This window comes from Boleophthalmus pectinirostris, unplaced genomic scaffold, assembly GCF_026225935.1.
Source record: "Boleophthalmus pectinirostris isolate CB_2022bp ecotype Guang Dong unplaced genomic scaffold, ASM2622593v1 HiC_scaffold_6, whole genome shotgun sequence".
Lineage (NCBI taxonomy): Eukaryota > Metazoa > Chordata > Actinopteri > Gobiiformes > Gobiidae > Boleophthalmus > Boleophthalmus pectinirostris.
Window position 1 is genome coordinate 940,305 of NW_026571447.1, and position 23,949 is coordinate 964,253.

The 23,949-nt window shown below is 41.2% G+C and overlaps 1 protein-coding gene across 4 annotated transcripts in view; it reads left to right on the plus strand.

Annotated features, from left to right (window-relative positions):
* The first annotated feature begins 1,885 nt into the window (after positions 1–1,885).
* LOC110157907 (CREB-regulated transcription coactivator 2-like) overlaps positions 1,886–23,949 on the plus strand; it is a 38,664-nt gene continuing 16,600 nt past the window's right edge. The window contains exons 1-13 of one of the 4 annotated variants that reach the window (XM_055163276.1): positions 1,886–2,108; positions 6,129–6,230; positions 7,121–7,237; positions 8,972–9,033; positions 12,973–13,041; positions 13,925–14,031; positions 15,533–15,559; positions 15,641–15,720; positions 15,852–15,901; positions 17,049–17,317; positions 20,597–21,060; positions 22,764–22,907; positions 23,259–23,444. In XM_055163276.1, coding sequence (XP_055019251.1) covers positions 1,935–2,108; positions 6,129–6,230; positions 7,121–7,237; positions 8,972–9,033; positions 12,973–13,041; positions 13,925–14,031; positions 15,533–15,559; positions 15,641–15,720; positions 15,852–15,901; positions 17,049–17,317; positions 20,597–21,060; positions 22,764–22,907; positions 23,259–23,444 — 1,851 coding nt within the window. In that variant the 5' untranslated portion in view covers positions 1,886–1,934. The remainder of the gene's footprint in view (positions 2,109–6,128; positions 6,231–7,120; positions 7,238–8,971; positions 9,034–12,972; positions 13,042–13,924; positions 14,032–15,532; positions 15,560–15,640; positions 15,721–15,851; positions 15,902–17,048; positions 17,318–20,596; positions 21,061–22,763; positions 22,908–23,258; positions 23,445–23,949) is intronic. The other 3 variants (XM_055163277.1, XM_055163279.1, XM_055163278.1) reach the window with 3 other exon arrangements.

Consider the following 23,949-nt stretch of genomic DNA (forward strand, 5'->3'; position numbering starts at 1 on the left):
CTGACTCTTGTGAGCTTTAAGTTGTGTTCTAATGTTGTTACCTCTTCAAAAACACACCTGGAGTTGTGTTTTGTTTCATTCACACATGGGTAACATTTTATTAGTCCGTCTGCATCTCCGAAGCTCAAAATGCTCTGTTCCATCTTGTGATGTCATGAAGCAATAGTTTTCAAGTTAACAGTTCATTTAGCCTTTTCTTCAATAAATACAAAAAAAACCCACACACTTCCTGTGTTACTACATGGCATCACAAAGTGTTCACAAAAGCCTAAATGTGCAGGGTTTGTGTGTTAAACATGTGTGAATGAAACAAAACACAACTCCAGGTGTGTTTGTGATGCGGCAACAACAGTAAATAGTGTAATATGGGCCCTTTAAATTGGATCTATTTACTAGTATGTTCTGTAAAGCATCTTTGATTGTCCAAAAAAAGTGCTGTATAAAACTGATGCATTATTATTCATTATTATTTGTAGTAAATCAAAGTGTAACATGTTTTTTCCTTAAGTGAAAAATGTTTACATAAATGTATTTTGTCATACACAAATAAACCATTTTTAATTAAAAAAAAATTACCAACAAAGATAAGCTGTTATTTTTAAATGTAATGTTTTTGAAGTATGATATCGAGAAATATAGCGATAAACGATAATATACAAACATCAGAATCCTACAAAGGATTGAGCTCCAACAAATCAAATCAAATGAAGCAATAATTATAGAAATGAACTTATTCAACCATCTACAGCTCAAATCGTGTTGTTTTACCATAACAAACAAAAATCTCTGATTACTGATGTTATTATTAATATGTATTGTTGCTGCCTGAAAAATGAATTTCCTTCAGGATAGTAAAATATTATCTAACTATTTGAGCCACAAAATATGTTGTTTCATCTATCATATATTGAATGCTAAGTTGATAGTAACGGTTATTATTGAGAGTAATTATCACGTGCACACACTTCTCATTGCACATCGTACAACGATAAACTGAGTATTGTATCTACACCGACTTTTAACTTCTATAAAATGTGTTTTTGAGAAAATGTCCAAACCTGCTGCAGGTGCGTAGAGGAGCCAGCAGAGGGCGCCACACACCGCCCCAACACACGCAAAGATCGTCTGTGTCTCCATCTCTGAAAGAGCTTACTCTGTGTGGGCTCTGAGCTGTGGGAGTGTCCCTCGTTTGGCCTCATTTGAACCTGGAACACGTCTCCATGGAAACAAGACACAAAAAGACAAGAAAAGTGTGGAAGCGTTTTGTTAAACAAAGACGATCAATATTAAAGGGCCCATATTAGGCCATCGTTAGATCTATGCTATAGCCTATGCAGTTTCCTCATCACAAACACACCTGGACTTGTGTTTTGTTTCATTCTCTCATGTTTAACACACAAACCTGCACATTTAGGCTGAGTTCTTCTCTCAGACAGAAAATACTCTGTTCCACCTTGTGATGTCAGGATACAGAAAGTGTACTGTTTTTTTAAAGTCCATACACCTTCACTAGAATCATTTGGTAATTTCGGACCGGGAATTGTCCATCTCTACTGAACTAAAGGTGAAGGAGCTGTGAACTATTAAATGCCATTTGGAGATGTAGACAGACTAATAATAAAGAGTTACTCAGACATGTGTGAATGAAACAAAACAACTCTAGGCTTGTTTTTGATGCGTTAACCATATTACAAGATGGCCTGAAGCTCCATTTGTCGTAATATTGAACCTTTAATAATGAGTCTTTCTACAGATTAGCGCTTGTGTTTGTGTGGTGTGTAAGCGCGGCCTCAATGACAGAGTGACACCTCACGTCTCTCTGTTCCACTGCGTCACGCCGCCTCCGCCGCTCGGTGCCGCCTCCGCCGCTCTGCCGCTCTGCCGCTCGGTGCCGCTCTGCCGCTCGGTGCCGCTGCTCGCTCCGCGCTACAGACATGTCCGCCACGGGAACAGGCGGCTGCGGTCCCGGGCCAGGACCCTCCGCGGGCTCCGGGACCGGGGCCTCCAACCCCCGCAAGTTCAGCGAGAAGATCGCGCTCCACACGCAGCGCCAGGCCGAAGAAACGGCCGCTTTCCAGGAGGTGATGATGGACATCAGCTCCACCAGGGTGAGTACAGCGGGGTCAGGCCAGAGAAGGCACCCCGAGCCCGGGGAGCTCCGGAGGACTGCAGCGCGGTTATAGTGAAGTCAGGTCTAGTTTAGGGCGTTTATTTACAGTCTTATGTTTGTATTTCACACCTCCTAGTGCCAGTGTGGTGCCCGTGTAATGCCAGTGTGGGGCCAGTGGACTGCAGACGTGTTTAGCAAGTTTGATTGGTCCAAACACAGCGGCGCTAGAGCGGATCTGTCCTGATCATGTGTGTCAAGTGTCAGGGCGCTGGAGCTTCTGAAGTTTAGGCTGAACATGTTTGTGCGCCGTAAAGCCAGCCTTTGTAACGGGCTTGAAGGAGAGCTCTCTGTTACACTGCGGTTAAAAGCCTCGGATCGTAGATTTCACACTTTATGACAGGAAACGGAGAAAACACATAACCCGGGCCATTTTATTTGCCCAATAATGCATCACTTATGCCTAATTTAACTACCAGACATGTGCGCTCTCAATTTGGGGACAAAGCGCTTGTATTTTATCACATTATTCACGAAAATAACAGAGAAATGTCACTTGGATGCGCTCGGTGCTCAGGGGTGCTTCTTTCAGCAGTACACCGGCGGAGCAGAGGCCTAACCCGGGCAGCTCTACCTCTTCTCCCGGCGGGGTTTTCGCCGTTTTCATTGACCCTTTACCGCTTAAAACGCACAGACACGAGCGCGACCGCAATTTGGGGCTCATTTACACCGAGGAAGGCTTTAGTCGAGCGGCTTGTGGCTCGTTTCCGACGCCGTGTTAGCCACCGTTAGCCGCAGATGCTAACTTGGCTTGTTTACTAAATTACGTAGCTGTCATCCTGTTAGCCGCGAGGGAGCAAGAGTTTAACCCCGAAAGAAAAACCTCAGCCCCCGCCTGTGCTCTGCTATCACCGCGGACAAACGGCACGGGCAACAACACGACTTTAAACCAGACTTTTAACAGGATTCATCATGTTTTATTCAGAAAAAGAAGGGAATTAAATAGAATCAACAGTTGGGTTTGTCGCCCACCGCCCCTCTGTGGAGGCTGCGGGGCATCAAATCCTCGATAAATATGAATTGGACGTTTTTTTAACCACATAAATAAACGGAATCTGCAATATAATAATAATGACACGGAAAATTTTGGCAGCTTGTCTTAAAGTGTGTAAACGCCACTGGCTGTGCGCGCGTTTGTAGAGTTTGAATGGGCCGCTCAGTCTGTGACACATTGAAAGTGAAGGGCTGGAGTTTGAATGGACTTTTGTGAATATTGAGACTGTGCAGCTGATGTCATCAACATTCCCTCGGTGTGTGAGGCCAACTGTAGGCACTGCTCTGTCTGAGACTCTGTTACTCTAGTTAGGCTTTAATCTAAGCTTTATTTTAACACAATCTGACCATAAAAGTAGTGACTTAGCTGAAAGTACACAAAGCTGATCTGTGCTCTTTAGTCAGTCACTCTCACATTTTTGTTGAAAATCAAACTCCTAAACAGGACCATGAACACTCATCTTGGTAGTTTTCTGATTCTAGAATGTGATGGTGTAGTAGTTTCAGATGGGGGGAATCCAGTTTTTCCTATTATACTACATGCATAAAAAAACAGACAGGACACATAAGTTACATACAGATAATATATATACAGTATATTTTCAGTGGAGCATTTTTGATAGGAAACATACAATAATTTTAATTTACTTTTAAATTTGTTGTTATTGGTTTACAATTTTAAATCAGCTGGTAAACAGTTCCACAGACTGGCCCCTTTAGAAGAGAAAGAGACTGACCAAGAGTCGTCCTGCACATAGAAACAACACAATTACCACCAGCAGTACCTCTTGTGTTCGCTCTGTGTGTACAGTTTATGGTCTTGGCATATTCTGAATACAGTGCTGTATCACAGTTAAGACACATAGAAATTAAGATTATTTAAGTTAAGACACTTAAAATTGGTAAAATTTTCAAAGTTAAAATGTTTTTATTATTTTTTTTATTTTGCAGTGGTGCCAGTGTCTGGGCTTTTTGTCAAGGACCTTAAGGGACAGTTTGTAAAATGAACAGAGAGTCTCAATGTGGTTGAGAAGGCCTGTGACCATGAGGTGATACAATAAGAGAGATGCGAAAAGATCATTGCATTCATGAATAGTTTTGATGTCTGGAGCATTAGATCTTTACATATGAAACGAAAGCAATTAAGACTAGTTTTAATCTTCTTTGCTAAGTATTTAGTGTGACCAATAAATCTTAATTTTCATCCAGAGTGAGGCCATTTGTATTGTATTTTGCCATGAAATATCGGAATGGCAAATTCCCAAATATTGATCTTGATCATTTCTATTTCTGACTAGACCCCAGATTATGCTGTATTACAACATAAATCTGCAGTTGAACAATACTGATTTTAGCTGTGCTCCATCTGTATTAAATAATATTGGCCTATAGAATGCCATGATGTCATCTAAAACCCAGCAGTTGTTCACAGGCTTTAAAATGTGCTGTTTAAATCCATTTTATATTTTTTCTTGAGTTTTCAGACTATTTTGAAACTTGTTTTGTCTTTGTTTGCTAATGTGTACATTGGTTCACCATAGGCATACATGTAGAACCCCCCAACATGAAGTCGCTGTAGAGTATCAATAGTCTGCGTTGTTCTTCATGTTGTAATGGCAGGTGTCTCCAGCAGAAGTGAGACAATGTGTTGGTTTCTATTTGAGTTGCTGTTATGTCTGATAATATTGAAACTACTTTAGTATAGCCCTGACACAATAACCTCAAAGCAGGATCATTCCAGTAAAGCTTTTAATAAGTGATCCATATAGTCCAAAAATGTGACCAGCATTAATGAACTTAGTGGTTGTGTCTGTAATGTGTCATAGACCAGCGCAGTGTTTTCATGTAGTTGTTCAAGTATTGAGCCTGATTCCTTTCTATTACATATTGAACCATAGGATGATCATTATGGTGACAGGCCCAAAGCTGTCTGGCCTCAGGTATGGACCTGAGCTGTATAACTCACAATCATGTCAACATCATCATGTCATAGAATTTGAGGATTTCAAGATGGTTAGTGCTTGATAATACGCTCTGTAGGGACACTCTGCTGTGACTGGTAATTTGAAGTGATGAAGTTTAGGAACAGGGTGAAAATTTAAGTCAAGGTATAGTTTAAGTTTATAGTTAAGGTTAGGGTTCGGTTAAATTTAGGAAGAGTTAAGGTCAGGTTTTAGTCTAGGCCTCTGATTTATAGTTTTATTCGTAAATCCTGGTTCTGCTGCAGAGTTCTGTCATTAAACACACTCAGCACAAAAGCTTTCAAGGGAATGAGATCTGTGTCAGCGCCTCATGAAGCAAAGGACGGGCTGAGAGGAGAGGGTCAGAGGAGAAGAGGAGAGGGTCAGAGGAGAAGAGCAGATGATGCAGAGGGTTTTCTCACAAAAATTGTATAAATGCTGATGCCGTTTTATGTTTAGTTTATTCTTTGTCAGGGTCCAAACACAAATTCATTAATCTTATAAGAGAAAAGATGAACTGCACCAGATTTAGCTGCTGCTGCTTTCCATCTGCAGTCTCTCTGGGCAGGTGCAGTCTCTCTGGGCAGGTGCAGTCTCTCTGGGCAGGTGCAGTCTCTCTTGGGCAGGTGCAGTCTCTCTGGGCAGGTGCAGGCTCCTTGGGCAGGTGCAGGCTCCTTGGGCAGGTGCAGGCTCCTTGGGCAGGTGCAGGCTCCTTGGGCAGGTGCAGGCTCCTTGGGCAGGTGCAGGCTCCTTGGGCAGGTGCAGTCCTTAGGCAGGTGCAAGCAGACTAAATGTACACATTCTGTTACAGTTCCATTAGAAGAGCTCACCAATAATATGAGTAAAGTACAGTAATGTAACACTTGCAACTTGAAAAAATCCTAATGGTTTCCTACAAATATTACAAAGTATTATATTTGAGTTGTTACAGTGCAAAAATGAACTTGACTAATATTTAATGTATATGTAAATTCCTCTTTCTCTCTCTCTCTCTTTCCCTCTGTCAGCTCCAGGCCCAGAAGCTGCGTCTGGCTCGGACACAGGGCCCGTACTATGGAGGCTCTCTGCCCAACGTCAACCAGATCGGGAGGAACCCACAGGACTTCCAGGTCTGTCAACACATGTCTGACTGTCAGCCCCATCACTGCTCCAGCCTATTGGGAGTGTTCTGAGTAGTAATGAGGGATTAATACATTATGTCTCTGTACACTTCTAGCCCATTGCTCTATACTTCCATGGTCAGTCCCAGATCCACTCTTTGTCCACAGAGCTCTTTTCCTCCTGCATATGCAAAGGGATGGCAGGGTTCAAACCCTTTCATTCCTGGAGCACAATATTGGCCAATTAGTATTGGTGCTTTTAGGTGATACCGATATAACTCACATGAATATCAGCCAATACCTACACTTGGCTAGTATATTTGCATTGCTATTGTGAATGAACTTCAAATCTGCAGTTACTACAGTTCCTTTTGAAATAAGAAAACATTTGTATAAGTGTATAGATGTACATCTATATAAAATAATTGCTATTATTTCATTTAGACCTCAAACATTTGTGATTCTGATTTTGTTTTCAAAAGTGGAACTGTCCTAGTTGAGGTAATAAACACAGAGTTTCCCATTAGTATTGGAGACTATCTCTAGTCTAGTCTTTGCCCCCGTCGTCGGAGCAAGCTGACGAAGTTATACACATGATACATGTCCTGAGAAGTCCCATTCACAGGACAGAGAAGAACATTTCCTGAAGCTTTAGAATGATGTTGAGCTGTAGCAGAACAAGTATAAAAGCACATAGACACATGGACCACTGTGGCACCTGCTGGACCGCTGAGGGATTACACACATAGAAGACACATGGGAATAAAAAAGAAAGTTTGAAATTTTAGTATTGTGACAACGTGACTTTAAACCTGTGTGAAACATAACCTGGTCTGAGCTGTGTCTCGTCTTATGCATGTAAACAGAACCGTACTGATGCATGTTTGTGTCTGTCTCAGGGCTCGTTTCCGTCGGCGCTGGAGTCCAACCGCTCGACACGACATCACGGTTTAGTGGAACGAGTCCAGCGAGACCGACGCTTCATGTCCCCTGTGCGGCCGTATCGCAACAGACCTGTATCCTTCACAATACACACTGTATAAACAAGTGGACTGAGGGACTGTGACGTCACCCATTGTGTTTGACTCTAGACAAATGAAGCTCATCGAGGCTGGTGGTTATAGGAGTGAATTTGAAATTCCACACAAGGTGCCTGAATGGTCTGTTATTAATGTTCATATCTTAATTTCGGGACAAAATAGTGAAAAAAAAAAAAAAAAGGATCATGTAGAGCAAGTTCAAACCAACATTTTAGGAATGACGAGTCTAACAGAGTAGATTTTCAATAGAAAGTGAACTGAAGCCAAATCGCACCCATGCTCACGTCCTAGCAGACTAGCTATGTCCATTTATATATACAGTCTACGGTTCAATTATTGTCTTATTACAGCACTCTTAGAACACTGCTCTGTTGTTAGAAATGAGCCTTCACCATAAGAGCACTCACAGACATCAGTAATAGACTGTAATAATGTCTTTTAGGCCAGTGAGTTGAAGTCCTTGTGCAGAGATATTTAGATCCAGCTCTTATCTGCTCTCACTGTGATATCTACTTCATCCGCTACAAGTGCCCCTCACACAGACACACATGCACGTTGAGTTTACATGTTTCTTAGGAGCATTTCATCGACTTCATTCGTTTCCTGGGGACTGATCCTAACCTTAATTAGAGTTACTGTTCATCTAACCTTAACCTAAACCCTAACCTAAAACTATTTTCACTCATATCTGAACTTTAAACCATGTAGTTGATTTAATAATAGTATTTACATGTATTGTCTTCATACAGAAGGCAGGTCCCGATGATGTGAGTGTGTGTGCTGTTTTTCTGTTTCTGTTTCTCTGGCCCTCCTCAGAGACTTTCAGGTGCAGTGGAAGAGTCACACAGTGATCGGACCTCAGTAAAAACAGTCCCACCGGCTTCAGTACAATCAGCTTATGTGTGTTTGACCTTTGTAGTTTGGGTGTTCCCGCTGGACGTTTGTTACACAAATGAGACACTTTTCAACACTGGTGTCTATCAGACGTGTAATATCAGGTCTTTTGTAGTGTGGGTGTCCCTGTTGGGTGATGCAACAGAAAACAAACACTACATAAATTGAATTAAGTCAAAGTTTTTTAAAATTGATGTCTAGTGCTTTAAAGGTCCTAATATTACACAACATTTACTCTTGTGAGCTTTAAGCTTTGTTAGAATGCTGTTACCTCCTCAAAAACAGACCTGGAGTTGTGTTTTGTTTCATTCACACAGTTTGAGTAATCCTTTATTATTAGTCTGTTGACATCCCTGAAGCTCAAAATGCTCTGTTCTACCTTGTGATGTCATGTAGTGGTAGTTTTCAAGTTAACAGCTACTTTTTTTAATCTTTTGTTTAATAGAGATCAGCAATTCCAAAGCTGAAATTATCCAAATGATTCTAGTAAATGTGTGTGGAGTTTAAAAACACAGTGGAGTACTTCCTGTATTTAGTGTTACAGTTTCAGTTTGAGATCTTAAATATTCAAGGTTTGAAACACAACTCTAGGTCTGTTTGTGATGAGGAAACAAGATTATAACATGGATCAGAAAATAGAGTAATATGGGCCCTTTAAAAGTGAACTGCAGCTGTATGTAATATTTCATTTTTTAAATTTAAAGTCTGCTTTTTTAATCATTTCTCATTCTCCACTTAAACTAACTGAGGTGAATACAGGTTTTTGGTTTTCCTTATTTTTTTTTCCTTATTCTTCCTTGACCGTGGTGTTCTCAGGTGGACAACTCTCCGTACAACTCGTCGTACCTGTCTCCGCCCCCTGACCCCAGCTGGAGGAGGTAAACGCGACATCACATTTACAGAGAAATAAACATGATTCACTTAGGCTACATCCACGCAACTGCAGCTGCACTTAACCAGGGGACAAATGTAAAGGGTTTGTTTCATTAAAGAGGGGGGTATTGACTTTTTGGAGCTTTTTGCTATATTTCTACTGTTGTTCTCTCATTAAAAATACACCTGAAGACGTTTTCTACCACAGCAATGGCAACAGTTAAATCACATTCTATATCATTTACAGTGACAGTGAACTGGCTTTTTACATTCAAAGGTTTGTAGCCACGGTAATGGTAACGTAACGCAGTAAACAACATCACATTGTTTAATGCTTACTTATATGCCACTCATGTATGTTTGAGTAATCTAGAGATCTCTCCCAGGCCCTATTTGGACCCACCTTATGGTTAGCAGTACGGGCCTGCACGAGGCACCACCCATAAGCCCAAACAACGCTGATATGATGTGCAGTAGTTTTATTAGCAGGATGCACGCTGATTGTGCTGATAGTGCTCTGAAGGGGGAGTGGGTTAGTACAGGGTGCAAATGAAGGGGGAACTCCAAGCATCAAAAACAAAACTGAAACTTATAAACTATTTTAATACGTTGTTTTTGGGTGAATACAGCATTTTCAAAACAATAAAAGGTAACATGAAGGTGATCTAAATATGTGATCTGCTCCATAGAAGTGCAATACCCCTCTTTAAAATGCAAACTCAGGTGATTGTGTGGTTTAAAGTGACTGCATGTGTGTGTGGATGTAGCTGAATTCCTGTTGGACCTGATTGATTTCTGAAGCATCTTGGATTCTCTGCTCTCGCTGCTACAAACCTTTGCGAAGCCTCTGATCGTCAACTCTATAGCCTGCCCCAACCTTTACACTTAAAATCTGATTCATAACTGTGGCGTAGGTCAGGTTTAAAGTCTCTCTACCTGATTTTTGCAAGAAAAACAGAACTAGTGACTTTTAATTGTACCTCATGCATTCAGAGCATCCTAATTATTCACCACAATGAGTTTACAAGCACTTTTCACAACTCTCACGGACCAGAGTGGAGTTTTGCCGTGACGTCAATGCTAACAACAACTAGCATGCCAGCAGTGCACTTAGTGATTCTCTGACAGTTACAATTTATAATTAGATACAGACAGTTCATAGTTGACCATGAGCTGCTTATACAATATATCTGTACTGGGATTTTGCTCAAATACATGGAAAAAAACGGGTATAGGCTCTTAAAGGTTCAAATGAAATGTCCATAGTCGTGACATGAGGCTTCACAAACGCTCTTCTTACTAATGCAGTGATCTAATTCAAACCCGCTCGTAACCCCAGTCTAATCTGCTCATTTAATCTGAATTTATTTCCAATTAATTTGGTTTCCGCTGCATTTTCTGTTTTTCTTTGTGACTAAACCTGCCTGCAGAGAGAGGCTGGCCACTGGGTATCACCATTTGGTCTTTTTTGGGAAATTTGAACAATCAAAATGGTTGACGCTAAAGTGTTGGGTCAGGAGGGATGCACTGCTGTGATTGGTCATTGGAAGTGATGAAGTTTAGGAACAGGATTACATTTAATTAGTAGAAGTAACTCTAGTGCTTCTATATTAAACCAAATTGATCCTTCTGAGCTTTAGGCCATATTATAATGTTGATACCTTCTCAAAAACAGACCTAGAGATGTGTTTTGTTTCATTTACACATGTTTGAGTAAACCTTTATTATTATTCTGTCATGTCCAAAGCCCAAAAGGCTCTGTTCCACCTTGTGATGTCATGAAGTGGTAGTTTTTAAGTTAACAGATATGTTTTAGTTCAGTAGTGATTGGCAGTTCCAGAGCTGAAATTATGCAAAAGATTCTAGTGAAGGTGTATGAAGTTTAAAAGCACTAGCACTATATGCAGAATTTATGTGTTAAACGTGTGAATGAAACAAAACACAACTCCAGACTGTTGTGATGAAACATTATAACATAGATCAGAAAAAAATTATTTGTCACCTACAGCCTTATCTCGATTTACACCATAAAATAAAACGTAGAACAGTCCAAAATATAACCTTTTAGGCCTGTTTATAGTCACTGTTGCTAACACATTACTGTGGCAACCAGAGCTACGTGATCACTTGTGTCTGTCCAGACCCGACTATGAGCACTAACTGATCAGATCTGTTGGCGATGTGTATCTGGGAGTGGACTGGTGGTTCAATGGTTCTTGGTGTCACATGTTGCTGGTGTATATTTTGGTTTGTTTTAATGAAATATTTTAACAAAATACTAAGAAAAAGAAAAGAAAAAAATAATTTCTCCCTGGTTCATTTGTGCTGAGGGAAGATGTTGGAGAGTTTTTATTTCGTGTGGATAGAATCAGTAATTCCAGGTATTAACTGTGAGCCAGGTCCAGATGTGTTTCCTCTGTATGAGACGATAGGCAGTTGAAATGTGGAGCTGCTCCTGTTCAGTTTGTGGGTCTTAAATGATAAGAGGAGGTTGATTTTTTGATGGACATTTGTCAGTGTGTGTCATTCCAGAAGTGTTTTGTTCTGTTCTAATCAGAACTGCTGTGACAGTATATTAATGACCCATATTAAATATGTGGATGCTAATACCTGGACATCGGGGATATCAGGGGATTTTATGTTCATGCTTAGGGCTGTTTGCTGATATGATACATGCCTCGATACATATCTTAATACAGTGCACTTTTGATTTGGTACGTTATATTTCAAATTGATTCGATACTGTTCAATAAAAAATAAAGGCTAAATCATGGCTGTACTAAAAGTCTTTGTTAAAGTAAAAGTAGAATAAAGTAAATATGAAACATGCTCATTTTTATCCTCAAAACAGTGAATATGTCAAATGTGTCGCATAAACGAGTTTCTTTTCTCTAAACAAGCAACAAAATTGTTGCATTGTAACAAAATAATTTAGTAAAATATACCAAAAATACTCTTGGTGATATATCGATACAGCAGCCCAAACCGATACAGTATCATCCCATTCAGCGGTACGATATATGGATATTTAGATTATATCAGAATAAACATTTGTTGTTATTATTACAAAATTAAAACTTAATTTGTGAGCTTTACTACGTAAATAATGTCACTCTGAGCGTTCCCTTTAAAATGTCAACAGTCAAATTACACCCACAACTGCAAGTGTAGAGAATGTCTACAAAGAGCTGGATTCAGAATCATTTACCGTGGGGAATGAGTGCATGATGAACAGCACAGTGGCAGAGTGGTTAGCATTTTCACTGCACAGCAAGAGGGTTCTTGACTCGTGAGGTATATGCTTCATCTTTTTCTGGGTTAGTTTGCTCTGGTTTCCTCATCAGTAGTTACAAATATAACTACGGCTCTATGAAACCCGGATGACCGCCAGAGGGCTGTGCTGAAAGCTCTTCATGTTCCTTGCACATGCGCAAAGGGAACACGACTACACAACCAGTCGAAAGTTTGGACACACATTTTAATTCATGTTTTTTTCTTTATTATGCCAACATTTACATTGTGGCTAAAATATAAAACATAATTAATTCAGTTTTTTATTTGATACAGAATTCCATACATTTTACTTCATATATTCAATGTCTTAAATATGAATAGAGTAAAGATAAAGAAAAAATTTAATATGTTTAAAGGTGTGTTCAAACTTTTGACTGTTTTTTTCGGTCCTCCTGACCAAGATCAGCCTTAGATCTGGTCCACTGCTCCTGACAGCTTTGACCTTTGGGACCATGATGGTTCTTTCCCTGTAGAGTTACATATTTTGTAGATTTTTGAAAAAAGGTGGCAGCCATTTTCTCTCGTCTTCTTCGCTTGCTCCCGTCCTTCCTCCTTCACCTTCTTTAGTTCTTCCTGGGTTCTTTGCTTTCTTTCTGCCCCCTGGTGACTTCAGAAGGTTTAACGTGTTGTTCTTGTCGATCGTTGAAAAGGAATTGGTGTGGAAACTTCGCGGGGGACAAAAGCCAGTTGTACCGTCTCCCCTCTGCGGCACTGAACAGGTGAATCTCTCTCAAACTGGGTGCCAATCCACATCAGCAAACTCTGGATCTGTCCTTCTCTGGTTTATCCTTATATTTTCCACAGATTTTTCCTTTTTCTCAGTTGTTTTTGGTGATGCAACTTAAGGAAATTATTGTATTTTATTGTCAAATGTGAAAAGGCGAGATGTTTAAATGTTAAAAAACAGTATCATTTCATGGAATTACTGAGAAAATGTGGTGCAGAGGAGGAGGGACAAAAATATATGGTACAGAAGAGGGAGGAGGAGCAGTGTGTATGTGGTACAGAGCAGGAGGGACAGAAAATATGTGGTACAGAGGAGGAGGGGCAATGAATATATGATACAGAGGAGTGACAGTGAATATGGTACAGAGGAGGTGGGACAGAAAATATATGGAATAGAGGAGGGACAGTGAATATGGTATAGAGGAGGGACAAAAAATATATGGTACGGAAGAGAGAGGAGGGACAGTGAATATGTGGTACAGAGGAGGAGGGACAGATAATATAGAGTACAGAGGAGGAGGGGCAATGAATATATGGTACAGAAGAGAGAGGAGGGGCAGTGAATATGTGGTACAGAGGAGGAGGGACAGAAAATATCTGGTACAGAGGAGGGAGGAGGGGCAATGAAGTTGTGGTACAGAGGAGGGCACTTTGTTTCTCACTGTATTGTCATTAACTTAAATATTTCATAGAGGCAGTAATTGTCCCTCACACTCCACAAACTGTATGAATAAAAGTGTGAGTATATTTTGTATCTGTGCCGTAGTCTGAGGCGGATGTGTGGACACCAGGATCCATCAGGTTACAGGCCGCACACACCTTGCCCTCTGTACCGCCAACGTGGACTTGATTTTCTCTTTTTTGTTTTAATTTCAGGACAAATTCCGACTCTGCGCTCCACACCAGCGTCATGAATCCTCCCGCAGCGGACCCCTTCACCACCGGGGGGCACACTCTCACCCCACAGAACAGCCGCAGGACAGGTGAGACTCACACCTGCCACAGACTGAGTGGACCCCATGTTCACGCCGTAGACTGTATAAAGAAGTGGACTCAGGGAGTATGATGTCACTCGCGGTGTTCAGCTCGAGTCAGATAGAGCTCATTGAGGCTGGAAGGGGCAAATTTGGAGCAGAGTTCCTCATTTGGAATTCTAACCGTGAGTATCATAGCAACCGAAGAGCCAGTCAGGAGCGAGGCTGGTGAATGTAACGGACCTTCCCACCTGCATTGCTGGCGCTTCAGGGAAAGAAGGCACTTGATTTGTCTCTTATTAAAGTTAATACCTAAAGTTATAAACAACATAGTGAAATAAATATTGGAATGGAAAAGAAAAATGGAACACAGCAACAGGTTAGCTATGCCCTTAAGGGTGCTATTCATGTTTATGTCCCAAACCAGGAAGACATTTGGAAACATGCAATGACAACTTCCAGTGTAGTTCCCGGCACAGGGCTGACCGACCGACTGTGATCAAACCCACGGAACTATGATAAAGCCATGGATTCCATGGAACCTACGTATGTGCTGTTTGGAATCTTCTGGAATTTGGTGCGCTCCGAACACACTGGGTACAATCACATGCACCCAGTGTGCTCGGAATTGTGTGTCAGTGGAGAAATTATGAAAACTGAGGTATGGTTGGAATTGTTGATTAGCCGAACATAACGGAACACTACAATGTCATGGTGAAGAAAAAAACTGGGATATTTTCTCATGTTTCCTGGATTTTTCCTGTCAGACTTACGACCGCGAACAGAGCCCACCCGAAGTTGTCGCATGTTTCCAAACGACGACCAGCCTGTCCTTTCTATATTCTGTACGAATCCAGAAGGGTCTGGAACTGGACCACAGAGTATGAAAAACTTCCGTTCAAAGTTGAGACTGTCCCACCACAGCCACTAATCTGTAGCATGTGTTCCTCAAATGCAGAAGACATCGCCTCTCTGAAATTCTTGTAACATTCAGGACAAAGTATATCACTTCTTTTACCTGAAGTAAATAAGCAGTCATGTTTTTGACATGAATAGAGCATGTAACCCTCTGATTGGTTAATCCAACTGTCAATCACACCCTCAGAAATAAAACCTACTAGTCTTTGTGAAGTTTAGTCAAAGTGTGTGGTTCTGGCTGAACAGGTAAAGTCTTCTACTTGTTCTGATCCAGCTCAACATCATTCAAAAGACATTCAGGAAATGTTCATTTCTGTCCTGTCAATGGGACTTTTTTAGTATTGATACCTGCTCTAATGAGGATCTAGTTTTGACACTAGTTTTAGTATCAATTTAGTATCAGATTTTTGATTCTTTTAACAACTGTAGTCCCAGATAAGAGGCTGTGATTGGGCCATTTTAAATTTGGCTTGTTCTCTGATGTGCTGTGTGCTCAGGTCCCTCACTCTCTTGCATTTCAACAGAACTGTGCCTCCTGTTGGCACTAATGGGTAAATTCTGTAAACATTTTAAAAAATGTTGTTCTTTCCAGGTCAAAACGATGGAGAAAGAGCCAGAAGTGAGTTCATTCTAATAATCTATTATTCTTATCTATATATAAGTGTAACTGGAGTTTCCCACTGTGCTTTTTGTCCCACAGTGTTCCCGTACCCAGTTCCTCCCATCGAGGAGAACGTGCTGAGTGAAGGCAAACTGCTCAAGCCCTGGGACGCCAAAAAGGTGCAGACGCTAGCCACTTTAAATTCATGCTATGATGTTGACTATCTAATGACGTGCAGTAAAACTCACAGATTTAGGAATCTCACTGTTGTTATATGTTCTGAAGTTCCTTCATTGTTTTTCTGTTGTAGTTGCCAATGCTCTCGTCTCGACCCAAATCCTGTGAAGTCCCAGATATAAAGTAAGTCTCTTTCTACATTTTACAGTTACATTTTATTTATTGGGTTTCTGAGGTTTCATGAATGCAGCATAAACTCTTGAGCTGCGTTCAGATCACTGTCACAGTCACACCACAGGCCTTTAGGACACCTTTGAATCTGAGCCTTGAGACTCTTGAAACATGTCGCTGTGTGAACGGCTAAAATGTGCAGCGGAAACATTGAACCCTCATTCCCCATAGACTTAAACCTGACGCCTCCTGATGGTCTGAACACAGCATTACAGAGTAAACTTATGGCATTTGTCCTGTTTCTGATACAGTTTGGTTTTAGAATCCATGCTATCTTTCATTTCAGCTTCATCAATTGTCCAAAAGCCATCATTTTTTCTTATAAAATATCAACAGTAACATTACAAATAACATTACTGAGACTGTTTGAAGAAATACAAGTTGAGAGTATTTGACTTTACAGTGTAACCTCCCAGAAAATGCTTCATATACTCTTGTTTAAAAAGAGGGTATTATGCAAAATGTTTTGTTTTTTTTAGATTCTATAACACAGATGCCGTGTTATAGAATAGAATGCCTTTTATTGTCATTATACACATGTACAATTTACACTATACACATGAACAGTGAGATCAAAAGCAACTCACTCTCCAGTGCAGACATGGTAAATGGTCCTTTTTACACAGCGCTTTTCCACCTTCAAGGCTCAAAGCGCTTTATAACAAGGAACCACTCACCCATTCACACACACTCACATACTAGTGTAAGGTAGGTTAAGTGTTTTGCCAAAGTCAACATTCATCTGTGGGAGCTGGAATCAGTCAGTCCCCCCCACATGACTATTCTCCATAAATATACAAAAACAGGATACAAAACTGTACACAACAGCTTAACAAACCTGATGTAATGTGCGGTAGTTTCATTAGAGGATGCACGCTGATTGCGTTGTGATGGTGCTCTGAAGAGGAGTGACTTAAGTCTGGGGAGCAAAGTGAGGGGAGACTCACTGCATTTCAAATGAAAATGAAACTTGTCAAACATGTTAATATGTTGTTTTCGCTAAAAGGTTACATGGTGATCTACATATGTTTCTGTGTTATTACCCCATTGAATTCCTCTAATTTTCCCTGTTTCTATATTTCTGCCCGCTCTCCTTCAGTATCTTCACGTCTCCAGAGCAGCCCACAGCGGTCTCTCACAGCGTCCCCTCTGCGCTGAACACCGGAGGCTCATTACCAGACCTGTCCATCCTTCACTTCCCCTCGCCGCTCCCCACGCCGCTGGACCAGGACGAGCCCGCCGCGTACCCAGGGCCCTCCTCTCTGAGCGGGGGCAGCAGCACGGGCAACCTGGCCTCTACCCTCACTCACCTGGGCATCACAACCGGGAACACAGGGCCAGGAGGCAACTACCACCAACACATGCAAGGTACAGTCACTTACACTCACTACTGTCAAGTCTCTTCTATGCTTTATAGTTATAATCTATGATACTCTTTTATTGCTTATTGCATGACGCCATATCAGATCCTGGTTTCACTGCTATCAGCTCACTGTCATGCACTTACTTCGTTCTCCAATTTTATTTTCTTAGTTAGTGAATTCAGCAACATTGCATAGTCATTTCGGTACAAATGAAAAAATAAATCTGCAGCTATCAATAAGAGGGACAGAGCTTTTGTTGTGATGATGCAGCTCCCGTTGGGCACTGCAGTTTTCTAATGCAGAAGTCTAGATATTTGTTCTAAAATTGTTTTAGATGCATAGTTTGATTTAAAATGTGAAAATTCTAACATAATAAGCAGACACAAGCATGGTGGGTCTTCTTTTGAAGGAGGTTAGTGAAGTGTAGTGTGGGTTTGCCTTCAAATACACAAACTTTGCAGTTGTATGATTCCATCTGTAACCACACTGCACTTTGAGTATGAGGGTATGAGGAACAAGCAATTATTTTTGCTTTTAAGTTTACATATAAGGTTTCAGAATGTTTTCCTGCTTTAGGCTTATTGTTTCTGTGGCATTAAGTAGTCTCAGTATTACTGTGAAATTACTGTGTAAAAAAATATTGCACTTCAAAAGTTGTTATGGTGACCGGCCTTGTTGAGCTCTGCTGTGATGAGATCTGGGTTAATGCAGGGCAGAGAGTTGTCACGCTACTAACAATTCAACCTGGATTTTAAAACTAAAGAATAGACCCCCATACATAGTCAATACTGATTCTGATGCCACAAAAGTTTTAGACTATAGAATGTAATTTTCAATATTAAATGGTAGTACTTTTCTATTCCCATGTGTCTTATGTGTGTGTAATGGTCAGTGGTGCAGTAGGTTCATGTTGGTCCATGTGTGTGTACTAGTCTATGTGCTCTTCTACTTGTTCTGATACAACTCAACATCATCCTAAACACATTCAGGAAACGTTCATATCTGTCCTGTAAATGTGACTTTTTTAGTATTGATACAACCTCAAATTTATTTCTGGTTTATTTTAAAAGGGACCCTGTGCAAATACATGTATCGTAGATTTAGACAAACTCTTTCTAAAATCTCATATAAGAAGAGGTGCTTGACACAAGATTTAGCCAAATCTCTTTTCCTTCTGCAGTCCCGGCACAGGTTACAATCAGTGAATCCACCCATTTAAACCTGCACTCTCCCATTCTTTCATTTCAACACATCACACTCACATTTCCACACTGATCATTTAAAATGACCTACCAGACATTGACCATACAAGTCTGCATTATGATTTTCCACATACAAATACAGAAGAGTGGACACAGAGCAGGCTCTCTGAAAGGACTTTTCTAATATTTGAAGTCCCTCTGCTCAGAAGAGAGTTTCTGTCTGGGAGCTTGTTTCTTTCTTTAATGGTCTTATATGAAATGATTTTCTAGTTTTGATATTTGTTTATTATTGTTTAGTATCGATTTCCCGATACTTTTGACAATCCTAGTAGATAGGCCTGTCACGATAATTACTATATCGACTTATCGTTCAGTACATGACAGGTGAAACATTACATTTTAGGGGCTAATATTTATCATGGGTACTTTTTCTTAGTATTACTGGGAAACTTTTTCTGTACTACGAAAAGATTTAAGTTTTATTTTAGAATTATGAACTTCTATCACTCCTTATGGAGACAAACTTTAAGTGTTGCTTTCTGTCATTTATTGATCGCAGCTCATGTATTTAACAATATTGTACATTTAGAATCGTTTTGGCGGGATAATTTTGCTTTAACGCTTTGGTTTCAATATGATCGTTTATCGTCTTTGTTTTACTTAGCGATGTATGGCTCTTTAAAATGTGTTATGAGGACAGGCCTGCTAACAGAGACACTTCTATGCCCTGGTTTAACTCAGAGATATGAAGAGGTGGAGAGTATTTTTAGCAGCATGATTTCACCTGCTGCTTTCACCTGGGACAAAGAAACAGGCCAGAAGCAGCTTCTATTTCAAACTCTACAGACGACATTGAGTTTGGGCCCAGACAGCTCGGAAATAACAGCTGAAAATATCGAAGCAACCGCTGAGGCCATGCTGAGGATTAGGGCTGAACTATCTGGGAAAATATCTCATTGTGATTTTTCTGACAAACACTGAGATTGTTTAGATTTGTGATTTCTGTAATTAATTAAAGGATTCTGTTCAAAGTTCACATTTTATTCAGCATTTTATGCAACACGTCCAGAAGAATCGAGAAAAAGACTGAAATCTGAACTGACACAAGAATCACATTTCAGAACGTGTTTGTACAGAGCTAAACTACAGGGGGAGCAGTTTTTATGCACAATAAGACAGAAGATTTATACAAAATAATGGCACATAAAAATGTGTCATTTGCTAATTGTGTCATTCAAATTGCAATTTTTGATTCAGTTGATTCAGCTCGGATGGGGATGGTCTGATACTTGGTCCAGTAGTTGTGTTTATTGAAATAGGGCTAAATTTAAAATGAACTCAAACTAAATCAGGTCTTAATGGAGAATACTCAGAAGTTTTTGTGAGTGTCTGTGGTGAATGCAGCAGAAGTGATTAAATCTGGGGAAAGCCCAAACCACAGACGTTGCATTTAAATGTGGAAACAACATTTCAGATCATATCTACAGAATGGAGAGGCCACTTTCACATGTCCAAATGTCATCAAAACTCTGTCTGCAGCTTTTCTACTTTGTGTTGACTGAAGAGGCACTTTAGGGCTGGTTTAGTGTTATCCTGCAGTCTCATTTATTGAAGAGGGGCTATTTATGATATTTTTTTGGAGCTTCCACCAATATACTACAACTTGACAAACCTGATGCGATGTGCAGTAGTTTCATTTGCAAGATGCACCCTTAATGTGTTGTGATGTCACTCTGAAGGGGGGAGCACGAGGAGGAGGAGGGGGGATGTCAACAACTAAAGTAAAACTTAAACTTGGTAATACTTGAAGTATTCAGTGAATATTGCATTTTCAAAACATGGTGATGTAAATATATAGGACTAAACTAAGGATTAACCAGGTACTAAACCAGGTCTAAGTCAGGAACTAACTCGGGGACTAAACTGGAGACTAAACTGGAGACTAAACTGGAGACTAAACTGGAGACTAAACTGGAGACTAAACTGGGGACTAAACTGGGGACTAAACCAGGACAAGGTCTAAATAAACTGGAGACTAAATCAGGGACTTAAACGTTTTGATGGTTTTGTTTGTTTTGCAGGCATGCTGGCGTCTCTACAGAGCACACTCAGTAACCCTTCTCTCCCTTCGTCTCTGAGTAACCCAAACCTCCAGTCCTCTTTGAGTGGCCATGCCTTCCCTGCGTCGCTCCACTCATCCGTCTCCAATCCCTCGCTTCAGTCCTCCCTCCACTCCTCACTGTCCAATCCCTCGCTTCAGTCTTCACTTAGCTCCTCCCCCTCATCTCTCAGCAGCCAATCACTGCACTGCCCCTCCTCTCTGAGCAGCCAATCCCTGCACTCGTCTCTCAGCAGCTCGTCCCTGCAGTCAGGCGGAGGAAACCCCGCCTATGGCAGCGGAGTGGGCGGAGCCTCGCTCAGCACGTCACCGCGGCGACGGGCACAGCTTTCGCCGCTGATTCTGCCAATGGGCGCCGAGTCTCGGAGGCACCACGCCAAGCAGTTCTCCCCGACCATCTCGCCCACGCTCTCCTCCATCACACAGGTACCACTCTTTTTTCAGACTGGTGTTATACCATTTATACTCTTTAATAAATGTAGTAGACTGAAGATGATATTGGACACCTACAAACATGCCCTGCTGATTAAAAGAGGACGTGGCAAAAGTCCCTAGGCTAGGAAACTATATACTTTTATAAAAAAACAAACACGCATAAACTCATAATTCTCTTCCAAATTTTCAGCCACGTACATTGCTGTTGCTGTTGCTGTCCCATGCAAATTCCTAAAAGCCACAACAAGACTTAGCCAGCTAACGAGGATCCTAATAAATAAAAGAAAAAACATGCTCTCGTATTTATGGTGTGAAGGAAACTGTAGCTGGGAATGACATGCTTCCCTGACCTTTGACCCAGTGTACAGTCTGCATTTCACTACCAAGACTTTTATCAACACACTGGGATTTTCAGAACAAATTAATAGTACTTTCTGTCATATTACCATGTGATTTTATATTAGTTTCCAGACCATTTTAAAACTAATGTCTAATTTGTCTCCTTTTAAGTAATACTTTTTCAGTATCAATGATGTTTCAGTATTTAAATTTGATACTAGTTTTTTGAATGTTCAGGTATTGATACTGTAATCTGACCTCTGTGTGTGTTATAGGCCAGGGTTTTAGGCCAGTAAATACGCAGTAATAATGTGTCATATCACAACTCTGTACACGACACTGCTCGTCTCCGTCTCACTGCAGCAGGAGACTATGGACCAGTGGACTCACTCTGCCACTGTGTCCAACAGATCAGTGTGTGGATGCAAAACAACTTTCTCCAGCTAAACTCAGACAAGACACAAGTCATAGTGTTCGGCCCACAAAAAAAAAGAGACAGAGTCAGCAATCTCCTCCAGTCTCTCTCTTTAAAACCTTCAAATCAGGCAGGAATTCTTGGTGTAATAATGAATTCAGACTTGAACTTTAACAGCCACATCAAATCAGTAACATCTGCAGCCTTTTACCATCTAAAAACAGGGCAAGGGTTTACTGTGTAAAGCAGACTTGGAGAGTCTCCAGTAGGTTAGACTATTGTAACGGCCTCTCACTGGCCTCTCCAAACGAGCTGTGAGACGCTGCAGAACATCCAGAACGCTGCAGCTCAGATCCTGACTCGATCCAGGAAGTCTGAGCACATGCATCCTATACTCAGGTCTCTGCACTGCCCCCTGTGGCTCACAGACTTTAAAGCAGCTCTGCTTTTACAAGTCTCTCCATGACCGAGCACCAGAGTACATCTGTGACATGTTAAGGCCATATGAACATCTGCACTGTGAGGAGCTCAGGGACAGACCTCCTGCTGGAGCCCAGAGTCACGACTAAACACGGAGAGTCACAGTTTCACATTCATGTCTTTGGGAACATGTGAGACAGATTCTACTGACTCTGTTTGACTCTGTTTAAATCCAGACTCAGAACAGTTCTGTTCAGCTGCATCTGACTGAAAGATTTTCATTCTGCTCTCTTCTCTCTCATTTAATGTCTCTTTTTAATTTGATGATGATTATTTATGGTTTGATTTATTTGTATTGTGGTTTTAATGCATTTCTTATTATGTAAAGCACTTTGAATTACTTTGTGTTCGAATTGTGCTCTACAGATAAACTTGTCTTGCCTTTTATGACCCCTCTGTGACCTTTCTGTGCGTGACCTATAACCCCTCTGTGACCCCTGTGTGACCCCTCTGTGTGCAGGGCGTCCCGTTGGACACCTCTAAACTGCCTCTGGACCAGCGGCTGCCTCCATTTCCTCTGAGCCAAAACCAACAGCGACTGCAAACGCAACAGATGCACAACCTGAGGAACAGCCTGAGCCACAACGCCACCTACGGGCCCACGGTACATACAACAGCACCCACAGAGCACAAACACCTCTACCGTATGGCCAGAACAGCTAGTAACAATAGAAAGTTGACTATATGCTCAGAGAACCCCGTGAGCGCTAAACCGAAGAATTCTAACTGTCCTTTGGCCCCCTCTTGTCTTGCAAATGTGGGGCTACGAGATGTTCAGGGGCGTCTAGTAATTTTGCATTAGTACTAAAACTATAATTGGCAATAAAATGGCTATGGCACATGTAAACAGAAACAGACAAGTGTTACCTCATTTATGTTTTGTTTTCTGACAGAAAAGTTATGTAGGTTGCGACGGTATCTGAAGCACACATTAACCCCTGCTCTGTGTCCCCAGCAGAGGGCGATGTCCCTGAATACGCAGAGCTCGCCTCTGATAAAGAGCGAGTCTTTGGACCAGTGCAGCTCGTCCACTTCCTGTCCGAACCAGCTCAAACAGGAAGTGGAGGCGGAGAGGGGTCGGACGTTACCACAGCTGCAGCAAATCAGCCACAACCTGGCCACTGACCTGGGCCTGTACAATGTGAGTCCAGAGAAACAAGGCACAAGTTTGCACTAGCTAACCTGCTAGCAGCTGTGTTGCAAATAGGAAGAGAGCGTGGGCACTAAATGGTTCCATTGAGCTCTGGTCTCTGATTCCTATTGAAAAATAGTGGCCCCTCTCTCTGTAACTGCTGCTGTCAGGCTCGGTCAAAAAATGTTCGTATTAACCTGGTCAACCCGGTCTACATGATCATGGGGTTTTTATTTTGCTGTTTTGTCAGTAGGAGGTCGCTCCCACTAACCAACAGGTTTGATTGACAGTGTTGCTAGGTGCCTGCCCCCTGCCAAATTAGTGGTGCGTTACCTTCAACAACCTTGTTTCTGATTGTCTCTTTGGTTTGCTTCGGATGTCGAAATATTCAACTTGGCTCCAAATTTGACCCTATAACTGTTAGCCTCAATGAGCTTCATTTGACTGGAGCCGAACTCTGTGAGACGTCACACTCATTCTTAGTCTACTTCTTTATACAGCCTGTGTTTTGGAC